Here is a 12,936-nt window from a genome sequence, read left to right on the forward strand (position 1 = left end):
ACTTTTGATAGTCAAGTTACCCGAAGGTTATTCGTAGATAAGATTTGACGCCGGGACAAAGGGTAATTGGTGGACACTCCAGAGCGTCCGTGAAGATAAAATGGCCGGAAACGGAAGTCGTGTAGGATGGTGATAAGTTAGGACCGGCAGGGTCACTTCCTAGAAATCGATTGTGGGGTGACAGATTCCCTTAGACATTCAAAGTTGCATCACCATCTGATGTGCCCAAGGCCACTCTGCTGTGTAGAATGTTACGTTGTAGCGACCTGAAAGAGACTGACGAGATGGTTCGTTAAGGGTTAACGAGCGGTGGCGTCCGGAGGCGAGATTCAACAACTGCTGGCGGTGTCAACCCGAAACAAGCTGGTTTTGATTTCTGGCCGCCCTCAAAGAACGAGCGACTGTATAGAGGGAGGATGCCTTGCGTTTTTGTTATGTGGTTCGTAGTCACGGCGACAATGGGGAGAAAGAATGTAACTACGTAGTCGGATCGAGCAGCAAAGGCGGTGGATAGCGTCGACAAAGCGAAACAAGGAGCAACGGGAAGACTGAAAAGAGGAAGTAAGACGAAGAGGAAGGAAAGAGGAAATAGGGAAGAAGATCAGAGGAATACAAAACGAATGACGAAGGTCGAAACTCGAAAGTCAAAAGTCGAAGGGGCTTGGATCTGACAGTGTCAGTCAGAGTGATGGACGAAAGGACCACCAGTCTCCGGCTGGAAGGGGAGATCGAGTGGGCGGCGGCGGGTCGGTAGGCCAGTCTGCACTAAGAGTAAGCGCCTGGGATCGAGCAATTCGAGCCTGGTGAGACGGCGCCCTAGGCCCATTGCGGCAACCAAGGCAGGCAGATGACGAGGAATGACCAGTCAGGAGACGCCGCCAGCTGATTGGCTAGGGGCAGCCAAGAGGGCCAGGGTACGGAGTACGCACATATATGTATTATAAATTATGTAGTAACTTAGTACGTCGTTAGGTACGGGGTAACATGGAATCCGTCTCGAAGCGACACTTGAATACGGAGTATTTAATCTGCTCGACTTACTAACTACGTATTTATTAATTAAGTTAAACAAGTTAATTAATCTCTGTAGAGACAATTCTCTTTAGCATCCATAACCAACAAAGCACATAACCTAGTACTCGGTAGAGGGACGGCGGACGGCCCGGGTGACCTGAAAGGCGGTCATTCAGCCCTCTAGCCCAGTACTCCGTACTCTGTAGTTAGTAAGTTTCTTCAGTGCCTTTATAACTAACTCACTGGCTGTAACATCATCTGTAACGCGCGTCCCAGCCAAAACGGCATTCAGAGGTTTCTGGGCCGAGGATAGCAGCCAATCACGCTTTATGGTCAAGCCATCAGGTGGGTCATATTCGTTCCTTTTTGCTGGTTACATTGTAGATCTACACCAGACAGCACAAATTACACAGTGAAATTACTTAAATTACCTAAAGTTCCTAAATTTCCCCAATATGTTATGCAAAGTACGTCAAGTAGGTCCGGAGTACAATTGTTCGATCTCATGGAACCACGGAGAACGTTATTGACCGAGAAGAAATTCAAGATCCTGTCAAGGGCCGTAGGGTTAGCTCCTAGATAGCCGCCCTTTCGACTTTGATTTGATAACATCCCTAAACGTTGTGTCGCACAATCCAAGAGCCCAAGACTGCATGTAACTAATGCATAGCCACAACCCTGTGTACGTATACGTATCCGCTATGACAAGCCAAGGGCTTGCTTACTCTGGACATCTGGGACCGTCACGAGAAGTGTAACATGTAGTACCAGTACAACTGTGGCATACATCCATACCCAAAACGGCTACGTAAGGGCCCCCTTCTTTCTGTCGCAGGTCGCAACCTCAAGTCTGAGATTTGTCTCAACTTTTTAGACCTCCGAGACTCCCGTGCTTTGAACACCAACGCTTGGCCTATTTAAAAGAAGAGTAGGTCCAGGGTCTGTCTGCACAGCCCTCTTGGCTCGGATGGAGATCAGTAATTGTGCAGCCTGGAATCTGGATACGTATTTAATCAAATTTTAGATAAGATCGCCAAGTATTTCGTAAATTGATGTTCTCTTGTCCCCACTGGTTGAAAAGATCATCCAGTGGCTCAGGAGATTGCTATGATGAAAGCTGAGCATATGAACCAACGCGCCGGTTGCCTTTGGCCACTGTACTCCGTACTCAGATTACTCTGTTTTGTTCCCGAACATTGATTTTTTTTGTTACTATTTTTGTCGAGACCAGACGGACATGAACACACGTGTTTTCAGCTTGTCTCGGCCCGTGGTTCGTCACACAAGTCACGTGAACTTGCGCGAGGGTTAGCCCTACCCTGCCCGTTGACATGTGATCACCACGGATGTAGGTCGGTCCCAAGTCACGATGTACTCTGTGTATTCTACGTGAAGCGCGTAGCGTTGAAGACAGATCTGACTTAGACCCTGTGACTCTGCTTCTGTGGTTGAGGGGGGGTGAGTTAGTATCTAAACCCGGAGACCGTGAATTGACAGAACCTATCTGGCTATCCCCAACTTACGCCTCAAGTGCCTGGGTTATCACCATTCGATCTTGACTACGGAAGACATGTCAGGCTGTGGTAGTATTTCACGTGACTCGCATGAATTATACTTAGAGCAACGGTTTGCCTTGCGCCGACCGTTGATTGTTCAAAGTTCGTATCGTCTTGAAGAGTATCACATGTGCTGACGTCGCGAGCTGGGAATCTTACAGTCATTAGGCGAATCATGAGGAGCGGCAATATATTGTTTGTCCTTGTCAAAACACCAGCATCGGTGGACTAGCAGCAGCATATCATGTCAGAGTGACCAGCCACAACGTTCGTTGCTGCGGAGCCGATACCTAGACAATCTTGCTACTATGGATTGAGCTGTGTTTTGCAGGTCAAGATCGAGCGCCAAATTTCGTACTCTGTTAAGCTTCATTTCCATCGCCAGAATGGTGTCGTTTTCGTTTTTATTTCGACAGGTTGATCAAGCAATATGAATCGGATCAGGCTGTACACGAATTCTGAACCGACTAGCCAAATGCAAATATGAGTTCGCTGACGCAATGGAAACACCTCAGATCTCGAGTTCGTCACAAACACAATCCGTTAAAAAAAAAACAGTAACATTCTCTTAGAAACAAGTGGGACACCGAGACTTGTTGTCGACTGATCACTAAATTGAAGGATGTGAACGGTGGTGGCTGGGCTTAAATCTGTGCCATGAGGCTCTATCCGATCTAAGTTTGTTCTTGTCCAATATCACATCGGACACGCAGGCTGATCTCCAACATCATCCTTGTAGCTTATGGCAAGTCCTACCAGAAACAATTGGACTGTCATCGTGCGCCTTTTCAAGAAACGAGAAACGAGATATCCAATGATGTTACAGATATCAATAAAAGTCGTCGGGGGGGCAGTTGAACAACTCATCATCACGGCCCAGCACATGACTAGTGGACCCACAGCCACCAATAGAGACCGGCCGTCGCCTGGGTGACCACCTAGCAAAATATAGACGATGTTGTTCGTATTCACTTTTCATCGACCTGTTCCGTGACAATATTGATGCTGTGCTTATGGCATTGATCTGTTGACTTCAAGATCTTTCAGGCAGATTAAATGATCCGTAGCCGTACTAGTGAGGGCCATCAAGTCGGCAGTTCGAACTGAAAGGCGAAAACGCATGAACTACTCCTTTAAGGATTGAATGTACCATCGTCCAAGTCAGGGTCCAACAGCCATGAGGGAGACCATGTCACTTAGCGGGCGCTGGTCTGCATAATATATTGACTCGTTGTCGGGTTCCATGCGATGTTGCTGTGTCACTCGAGTGTAGCAAGAGGCTTCACCTCAATAAGTCTCGGATATCGTGTACAACTTGGACTGAGTAATTGCCCGGTGGACTGATAGAATAAAGAAATTTTAGTTCTGTTATTTGATGTCCGTCAACACCAGCCACTCTCTCTTTGAACATACGTTGCTCTGCTGTGCTGCTGTAGGCTGTACTCCGCTTTGTGAGTGGTGGGAAGGTTCGGCCCAGCCGCCCAGCGATCTTATCCTCTAGTCCCCAGCCTCTTCCTTCCCGCTGTGTTGTTTTGTTGCCGCTACTCTCACCACCAATTTCTTTTTCTCCTCCTTGCTCTTCCTTGCATTTGTTCAAATTGTCTTTTACAGCGAATATATCCTTAATAGCTCTATTACTTACATTCCTCAGCAACTCCGAAGTTGCAACTCAGTCTTTCGCCTCTTCCCTTGCTGATATCTTATCATTATCAAGGGTATCAGTAGTGGGCTCACCGACTGATCGAACGACATCTTCGCAAACGGTCTGACCTGCAACCGCCTGCTTGGATCAAACGCTCTCCAACTCATGGCGATACGCGGACGATAATTTATTTTCTTCCGTTTACTTTTACCTTTGCGTGTTGAGCTCACATTTACAATAACCCCACACAAACATCTGTTTACATTGGATCGATCTCCACCTAGCTGTCCTCGACATAGCTTGATTAGTGTAGGCCAAATTTGAGATAGGAAACAAGATATCTCTACTTGCCAAACACATCACCGATTATGCACTCCTCTTGTTAATCCAGCAACATCATGGGCGTAAATTCCCGCCGTCCTTTATTACCTGCACCAACCGAATCCATAGTCGATAGTAGAATCGATACTACGGGGAGCAGCCTCACAACCACGGATATGGCTACCGACGTTTCCCGACGGACTGACAAGTCTTCTTATTCTTTGCCAGATGATGGTAGTCCAATCACTATTTCTACTCGACGTCGAACAAACAAAAAAGACGATGACGATTCGTCAAAGCTTTCACGGACGTCCCACCAGTCCCAAACTTCACTGCTCATCGAGTACTTTGAACGTGAGAAGACTGGCTCGAGGCCCCACTCAAGGCCGAGCGTCAGAGTAAAGGTAATTCCATCTGGTAGGAAGAATCGAGAGCATGGCGACACAATTCAGATACGTGAGGGCAGCAGTAGCAAACGACCACACTACTCTAGACGCATCTCTGTCAGCACTCCATCGAAGAAAAAATCCACCACTGCAGGCAATGACGATCAAAGCGTCACTGATGACGAACATGACGGTCGACCGCTTGAGATTGAATTCCTAGACCGCGGAAATGGAAGCGACTTATCCAACGAGCGCTATATCCAGCCAACCTCCGAAATATCATCAATGCCCGCAGATAGCATGCTTGATAGCTCTATGGTTTCTGGTATGCCACGCCGTAAGCGGAGTCAAAGTCTGGACAAAGCCCGTGACACAGCCGACGCCGATCTTCTCAAGGCCCCCTCAAGACGAAGAAGCCGAAGTTTGAGCCGCGAGCGGATCGCTTATAGAGTGGCTCAGAAGTTGAATGCCGGCGATGGGGGTCGACAGGGCAAAGAGCTTCTTGCAACCGAGTCAAAGCCCTTGAAAAAACGCTCCCACAAGTATGATGAGGAAGAGCAGCCGAGCATTGAGTCTAGCCTCTTGAGTGGTTCAAATGTTTCATCTTGCCACAAGTCCGGTGACGCTATATCTTTCCGCTCCAACACATCCAAGTCCTCCTTGAACAATACCAAGTTCCTTGAGACCGTGGAAGACGCCATTCGACGTCTAATCCTACCCGAACTGAAAGAACTCAAGAAGGACCAGAAAGTCAGCGACAACAAATTGAGGTTCGAGCGTGATACGATTGAATCTGGAAGCGGTGTCAGCTCGAAGGATGTGCCTAAGCGACGCCTCTCAAAGCATTCAAGCGCACCTGATGTCAGCAGAAGTTCCCTCTTTGTGGCAAGCACCGAAAAAGCAACCCCTGAAAAAGAAGAGGCGATCACCCCCGAAGAGCGCCGAAGGCGCTACAAAGAGCGACGCCGCGAGAGAGAAACAGGATCCGCATCTCCCGAAGAATCCATCCGTATTCGCAAGGGTTCACTTCCTGGGAACCAACGCGAATTTACCGATGAGGAGAAGTTACGACGCCAGAGGAGTAAAGGTCTCAGAGATGCAGCTGCCGCAGGCATTGTCGGAAGTGCACTTACAGCCGCCGCTCTCAAGCACCATGACTCGAAGTCCAGTCTGGGTAAAAAGCCAAGGAAACGCAAGTCTAAGAGTCGCAGTGGATCGGGAAGCATCAATGATTTGGACACAGAACTGGTTTTCCAGAAACACAATGTGCCACCGATGCCATTTCGCAGTGATATCGACACCGAACTCACTCGCGATTCCTTGCTTTCTCAAAGAACTGCTGATACTGTCGACACAGAAACGCCAACGCCCCGTCAAATCAAAGAAGTCATTCGAGGCTCTCCACATGGCTTGGAATCCCCCGGTCCTGGAACGCCACTCGGTAGTCACATGGAACTTTCTTCCAGGCAGAGCCATCGCAGTGATCGTGAACTTGACGAGAAGGCCGATTCTATCGATGGCGACGTTTTCCTTGAAGGCACTAGTGATGCCATAGCGGCGGCTGCCGCTGGAAACTTGCTTGGACATCACCCAGATCATGATATGCTTGGTCTAGAGGACAACATACACCATCCACGTGCTTTGAGTCCTATTCAAAGCGTTGCTAGTGATCACGACTTGCACGAGACTCAGCAAGAGGAAGCGCTCCAGGATAATGAAGCTGATGACCGAAGATATTCCATAGAGTCCCTGTCTTCTGCGCCTAGTACAGAGTTGGCCAGATCAACGCGCCCTGAGGGTATCAGCTTCGAGAGCCGTAGCGAGATATTGAGGCAGCATGATGAAGGCGCCACGGAGCTTGGCTACGAAACGGACAGAAATATCGAAGGCGAGCCCGGAACGGATTGGAACGAGACTTCCTCATTCGCAGATCATCACGACGACTACAACGAGGACTTCAAGGCAGGCTTGAACCACGACACCGTCGAAGGCGATGCTTATGATGATTATGATGATTCTCCAAGGGAGTTCAATGAAGGAGCTGCAGTCAATCCAAAGTTTGTGACTCCAATTGCCGTCGAATCTGCAGTAGCATCCTTGTTGGAACCTTCCGTAATGGACACAAGATCCGGTCTTTCTCAAGCTCGTTCGCAAGCAGATTCTCTCAATCGGTCTGTTAATGGAAGTCATGTCGAAGATTTTCATGAGCATAGTCAAGCCGGTGGCTCTCGTCAGGGAAGTCCTCTGAAACATGAATATGATCTTAACAACCACGACGAAAAGTCGTTCACGAAGCGTCTTGGTGCAGCATCACCTCCTCAGAGCGTTACCCAGTCAGACGAAGATCGTGATGATGAACGTGAAGAAAGATATCTTCTCGATACGACTATCATAGACAATCAAGAGGATATGCACCCGGAGGAGGCACAATACGAAGAAGAAGAAGAATCGGAAATCAATACCAATCCTTCCATCATCCAGGGTCCCATCGGCAGTGTTCCTCATGGTAGCAGGGATCACTGGCCATACAACCCCACTCCACCACAGGCCAGAGATCTCCAGTCCTCTCCTCAGCATGATCTTAACCCAGCTGCAACCGCAGCGATCGGTGGGGTCTTGGGCGCAGGGCTGGGTTTGTCCGCCGCGGAACGTGGAATTGGCTACGATCAAACATATGATCAAGGTTATCGTATTTACTCGACTCCTCCAGGGGCCAAGGATGAGGGCTACATCTCGGCGGCAAATCCCATGTCCCCTAGCAATGGGACACCAGAACCTCGCAATAAATTCAGCACACTCGATCATGCCAATCCTCCACTGCTTTTTGACAACAGAGACCTCGAAGAGGATCCTTTTGTTGGGGCTGGCCACCAACGCCATTTCAGCGGTTACTCTCATGGCATTGCTTCTCCTATTTACGACAGCGCTACAGGGCGGGGTGTCGACAGTATCGAATCAAAGGATATCATTGCTTTGATGAATCACGTAAGTCTCATTATTCCCACATAAACTACGTTCATTTGCTAACAGTCATTATAGCTCACCGTTCGAGATGCTCAGCGCAATGCTAGAGACACTGAGATTCTAGTCACCCTTGTTCGCAGCGCTGCTGAGATGCGAAGTTCGTTCTTGGAGATGAAGAAATTCATCGCTGAGCAAGATGACATGATCTTACAAGCAAACGAGAAGCAACATGAACGTACCAGAGCTATCGGCGGTCCGCGTCCACTTCCTGCATCAAGGTCTAACCGCCAACTAGCTGCGGCTGATTACGGCGAGGAGGTTCAAGCAAAACGACGAAACGTCTTTAGGAGGGCTATGAAGAGCCTGAGCTTGAAGTCTTCCAATGATTTGACGAAGATTGAAGACATGCTCGAACAACTTCTCGATGAAGTAGAAGCTCTACGAACTGCTCAAGGAAGTGTTGGAACAGGGCCAGCAACGAATGCCGCCAGTCTCAATTCAAACGTCATTGCAGGAGCTTATCCAGACGGATATGAACCTGAAGGTTTAGCAGGCACTGGATCTCCTGGCGGACAGTCTGGGTACACTTCTAATTCCTCTCGACCTCTAGCCGATGCGCGACCGATGAATACACGCCGAGCATCTGAGAATCGAATCAGCACTGTACTTGAAGGGGATGAAGAGGTTGATGCGTATGAGCAGCCGCTCTTAGAAAGAGAAGTCCCATACGATGAGCGTGTTCCCGATGAGCGGGGTATTCCTGGACATCTGGGTACACCACCGCGAAAGCCAGTGCCTACTGGTTCGGGAAGTCAGGAGACCACCCCAAGAAAGTCAGATGAGAAAGCACGCAAACATAAATCAAACAGCTCTTCCTTTTTCAAAATGTCACGATGGTCCAAGACGACTGCCTCCTCGGCCGGTGATAATGTTCGCAACAGTATGCAGACAGCTCGGAAGGAACGTCCATCATCAGAAATGTCGCGATCCGGCTCGGATTTAGCAAACAAAGACCATTACACTACTGGCGACTTTTACGATCCGCATGGCGATGATCGTCTTCGATCCACGTTTACATTGGATGAAGAACAACAGAACAACCGTCCTCCTTCTCCGCTTGTTCCTTCTCAAGTTTCCGAGGGGCCAAAGTACAAGGCGCACCGTGATAGCTTGAACTTGCAACACCCACAGCCACAGAAGGGCCCAACTGATCGGTACCAAACTCATTTGGAATCTCAAGCACAAGTCTATGCACCGACCTCCCCGACTTCAGAGAGATGGGGATCACAATCAAGCCTGCCTCATTATAGCACCAATGCGAATAGAATGAGCAGCGGTAATGCTCGTTTGACACCAATCTCGGATGCAGGTTATTCCGAAGTGAGCTCCTCTAGGGGACCTCCTCGTCCGCCAAAAGTCAAAGATGCCGGACCATTGGTACCTCAACGACCCCCTAAGATCAAGGAAGACGCCGGTTCTCCGCATACTGATCGGTTCTCTGCCCAGAACAGCCGTGGTAGTGCATCTCCGGTCAATGCACCGCCGACTCGAAAGCCTACTGGGCCTAGGCCAATCACTAGTTCTGGACAGTTCAGTCCTAGCAACATCAAACGCACTCAGTATCGTGGAAGCCCCAACAAGATCGACTACGACGATGACGAGTACTGATCCTGAAACAAAGTTTGCAGAGCTAGAAAAGAAACATTCAAGAAAGGAAGGACAATGTTCTTGTCTTTCTATTTCTTACTTTCGGATTACTATTTGTTGTGATTTTGCGAGCGAAAAGAAAAAAGGGTGAAGCTTTGATATTTCCTTTCTCTCTACCTACTTACTATGGCCACCATGGATGAACATAATAATATGTCTCTGCATTGAGCGAGCATGGAGTTTTCTCTTTCCTCGGCTTAATCTTTTTCCTTTTCATGTCTTTTTTTTTTTTCTCTCTTTTTGTTTCATTTTCTCGTACATGTCAATAACGAAACTCATAACGTCTCTCATGAAAAATCTATGCCTCTTAGTTCCTTTTTTTTCTTTCTCATATCTCTTTTCATTGCATGTATTTTTCTTTTCACACACATGATATCAATAAGGAGGGGCTTCTTGTTTTCTTCAAGTTCGACGATTAATTATCATAGGCATGTATGAAGTTTTTTTTTTTCCGTCAACGAGTCACGATTCTAGAATCATGATTTTTACAGTCCGCGAGGGACGAGGGAATGTCATCAGTACAATAAATGCAAAAAGGTTTCTTCTTCATTATTCATCCACCTCATACCAGACAAAAAGGGTCATTATTTCTGATTAGGAGGGCAAGTCCCTGGAGTTATTACGACTGACAGGTATGTATACAATAGCACTACATTTATTATACAATCAAAGAAACAAGAAACTGAACTGACTCAAACATTAGTGTCAATAGGCATAGAACAGAGATCCAAACTTCCCTCCTAGGGACCCTTGATTCATAGCTTCGGATCCTTTACGGTACTCTGAGTCACCGGCGCAGAGGACGATCTCACATTTCTGCTCCGTCTATAATTCATTCGCGCATAATGCTGTGCCACGGCAGCCAGAGTGCCGGAGTGCACATCGGGTCTAGAACGGGCAGGAACACTTGACGCACTTCCAGCATCATTCCTATTGGAAACATTCACATGGCGAGAACCATCAGAATCCTCAAATGGGCGCCTCGGTAGTAGGTCGATATACGTCTGAGCCTCAGAGGACGCAGCCGGGAGTTGTGTGGAGCAAGACGATGAATATATGGAGTCGCTGACAGATACGAAGGGCATACGAGCAATGAAGGCTGGTATAGGTGGAATAGGTATTCGAGGAATCGGCTCTGCGAATGGGGGCGGTGATACGGTTCCATCGAGACTGCGTGACTGAATCATCGCGCGATGGTTGTTGTTGTTGTCGTTTCGACGACCACCACCACCCCCGTTGGCGTGGATGGGGGATGGTAAGGGCGATCTTACTGAAGACGACCGTGGGGAATTCTCATAATTGCGACGAAAATAAGGAGGTCGAGGCGCTCGAGGGCGGAGATATGCTATATCCGGTTGATGGACGAACATTGCTGGGGGTATATAGTTGGTTTCAAGGGAGCTGTCGCCCGGTGTCATGAGGTTTTCTGCTAGACCTGTAGACATGATACTACTTTCGTAGCTCCCATCGCGTTGACGGCTGGCTCGGAAATTGTTCTTGGAGAAGGACGAATAGGATATGTCTCTGCCGGAGATTATCTGAATGATTGAGATAACGATGTTCACAATGCGGGACTCGACTCTTGTAATATGCGCTTGGAACCATTCTGGTGAGAGATTGATGCAGCAAGGTAAAAAGTTTAGGGCTCGTAAGAAGATTAAGTATGCAATCCAGAATATGAGATGGAAAAGCTTGGAGGATTTGCAGTTCAGACAGATGGAATGGTTCTTATCGTCCAGGAGTCGTCCTAGGGCTCGGGCTTCCATGATGGGTCAATGGGCTAATATATCGCAGACTGAGTATAGACAGAAACTGATACAGTGCTATTTTGCTATGTCTGTTGTATGAACATGATTCGAGAGCTTGAGAGGTCGGATGGTGACTTTTTTAACCTACACAAACCGGATGCACCAAAGGAAAGAGCACGGAGAGGAAGGAGTGGTTGTAGACATCGAACCTTGGAAACCTAACACTTACCCTAACCTCTCCAAATCCAGCCCTAATTAATACGACATGAACTGAAAATATCTTCCTGATAAGCCTTCACCTCTCTCTCGGGACATGTTTGTATACAGACCATCAAGCTAATTACCAAAAACGGAAAGGTGGGGATATCCCGATTATCGTTATCTTCTTCGTTCATTGATCAACTCTATCTATCTTCCAAGACCTCGGCACAGTGGCACCCTCCTTGCTGTTCCCCTGAACTAAGAATACAAATACGTAGATGATACGTCCACTTTCACGGCTACCGGTCACTAAAGCTTCGCTACGATATTTGCGGCTTCAAAGAAGCATGGCTTCCATACAGACTACACCTGCGCGACCCCGCAGGTTCGCTCCCTTGAAGCAAATTTCAGATACAAGCGATGCGCCGAAATTGAAAGGCATTGTTTTCGATGTCGATGGAACTCTTTGGTCAGTTTGTGCTTGATATTGATAGTCTATATTCATTACTAGACTGAAGTTGCTGATAACCTTGTAACAGCCTTCCACAACATTATATGTTCACACAAATGCGGTACCTATGAATCATCTCCGCATGGGGAAAAAAAAGAACCATTGACTAAAGAAATTGCTAGATCCGCTCTAGGAATCGATCAAAAAACCGATATCCTAGAACACATTCGCAATCTGCCCACGGAGCAAGCCCGTACCGAAGCCGTCGCAAAAGTGCAGGCAGTCGAGCGCGAGGCAATGCTTGCACAGCAGCCTCAGCCGGGCCTCGTCACCTTGATGGACTATCTTGAGAAGAAGGGTATACGTCGGGCTTTATGCACGAGGAATTTTGAGTAAGTTCAAACATATGGCTTGCAATTGACTAATGTAAAAAGTCTAATGTTGGTAATAGAGCGCCTGTAACGCATCTCTTGACGAATCATCTTCCAAATCATATCTTTGAGCCGATTGTGACGCGCGATACACCTGATCTGCTGCCCAAACCAGAGCCCTCTGGGCTCCTGCATATTGCAGAGCAGTGGGGCTTGAGCAATCGCGCAGAGAGTATGATTATGGTATGATAATTACTGACTTCGAATTCTGCCGTAAAAGCAAAAGGCTGACTTGACGTTCCTATAGGTCGGAGATAGCATTGACGATATGACGGCAGGACATGCCGCCGGTGCAGCCACTGTGCTCCTTGTAAACGAGCGCAATACTCATCTTAAGGAGCATCTACACACTGACATTTGTATTTCAAGACTCGACGAACTTATAAATATCCTGGAAAATGGGTTTGTGGGCGATAACAGTGCCGATCCCTGCAGCACATAGAACTTTTCGCGTTCAAGGAAAGGAAAGCTCCAACATGTTATATCTACAGATAAATATTCATATATTACAATAA

At 47.8% G+C, this 12,936-nt stretch overlaps 3 protein-coding genes across 3 annotated transcripts; 2 read left to right on the forward strand and 1 right to left on the reverse strand.

Moving 5' to 3' along the window:
• Positions 1 to 4,610: 4,610 nt before the first annotated feature.
• Positions 4,611 to 9,551, forward strand: EYB26_004205 (uncharacterized protein; the record flags this gene model as incomplete). Its single annotated transcript, XM_054263499.1, has 2 exons — positions 4,611 to 7,904; positions 7,959 to 9,551. The coding sequence occupies 2 exons, from the start codon at positions 4,611 to 4,613 to the stop codon at positions 9,549 to 9,551; spliced, it is 4,887 nt and encodes a 1,628-aa protein (XP_054119474.1).
• A 794-nt stretch (positions 9,552 to 10,345) lies between these two features.
• Positions 10,346 to 11,356, reverse strand: EYB26_004206 (uncharacterized protein; the record flags this gene model as incomplete). The annotated part of the gene is made up of 1 exon (XM_054263500.1): positions 10,346 to 11,356. One exon carries the CDS (start codon positions 11,354 to 11,356, stop codon positions 10,346 to 10,348), a length of 1,011 nt encoding a protein of 336 aa, XP_054119475.1.
• A 530-nt stretch (positions 11,357 to 11,886) lies between these two features.
• On the forward strand, positions 11,887 to 12,863 carry EYB26_004207 (uncharacterized protein; the record flags this gene model as incomplete). Its single annotated transcript, XM_054263501.1, has 5 exons — positions 11,887 to 12,008; positions 12,079 to 12,111; positions 12,173 to 12,382; positions 12,442 to 12,604; positions 12,669 to 12,863. The coding sequence occupies 5 exons, from the start codon at positions 11,887 to 11,889 to the stop codon at positions 12,861 to 12,863; spliced, it is 723 nt and encodes a 240-aa protein (XP_054119476.1).
• Between the last annotated feature and the right edge of the window lie 73 nt (positions 12,864 to 12,936).

Source organism: Talaromyces marneffei, chromosome 3 (assembly GCF_009556855.1).
Source record: "Talaromyces marneffei chromosome 3, complete sequence".
Lineage (NCBI taxonomy): Eukaryota > Fungi > Ascomycota > Eurotiomycetes > Eurotiales > Trichocomaceae > Talaromyces > Talaromyces marneffei.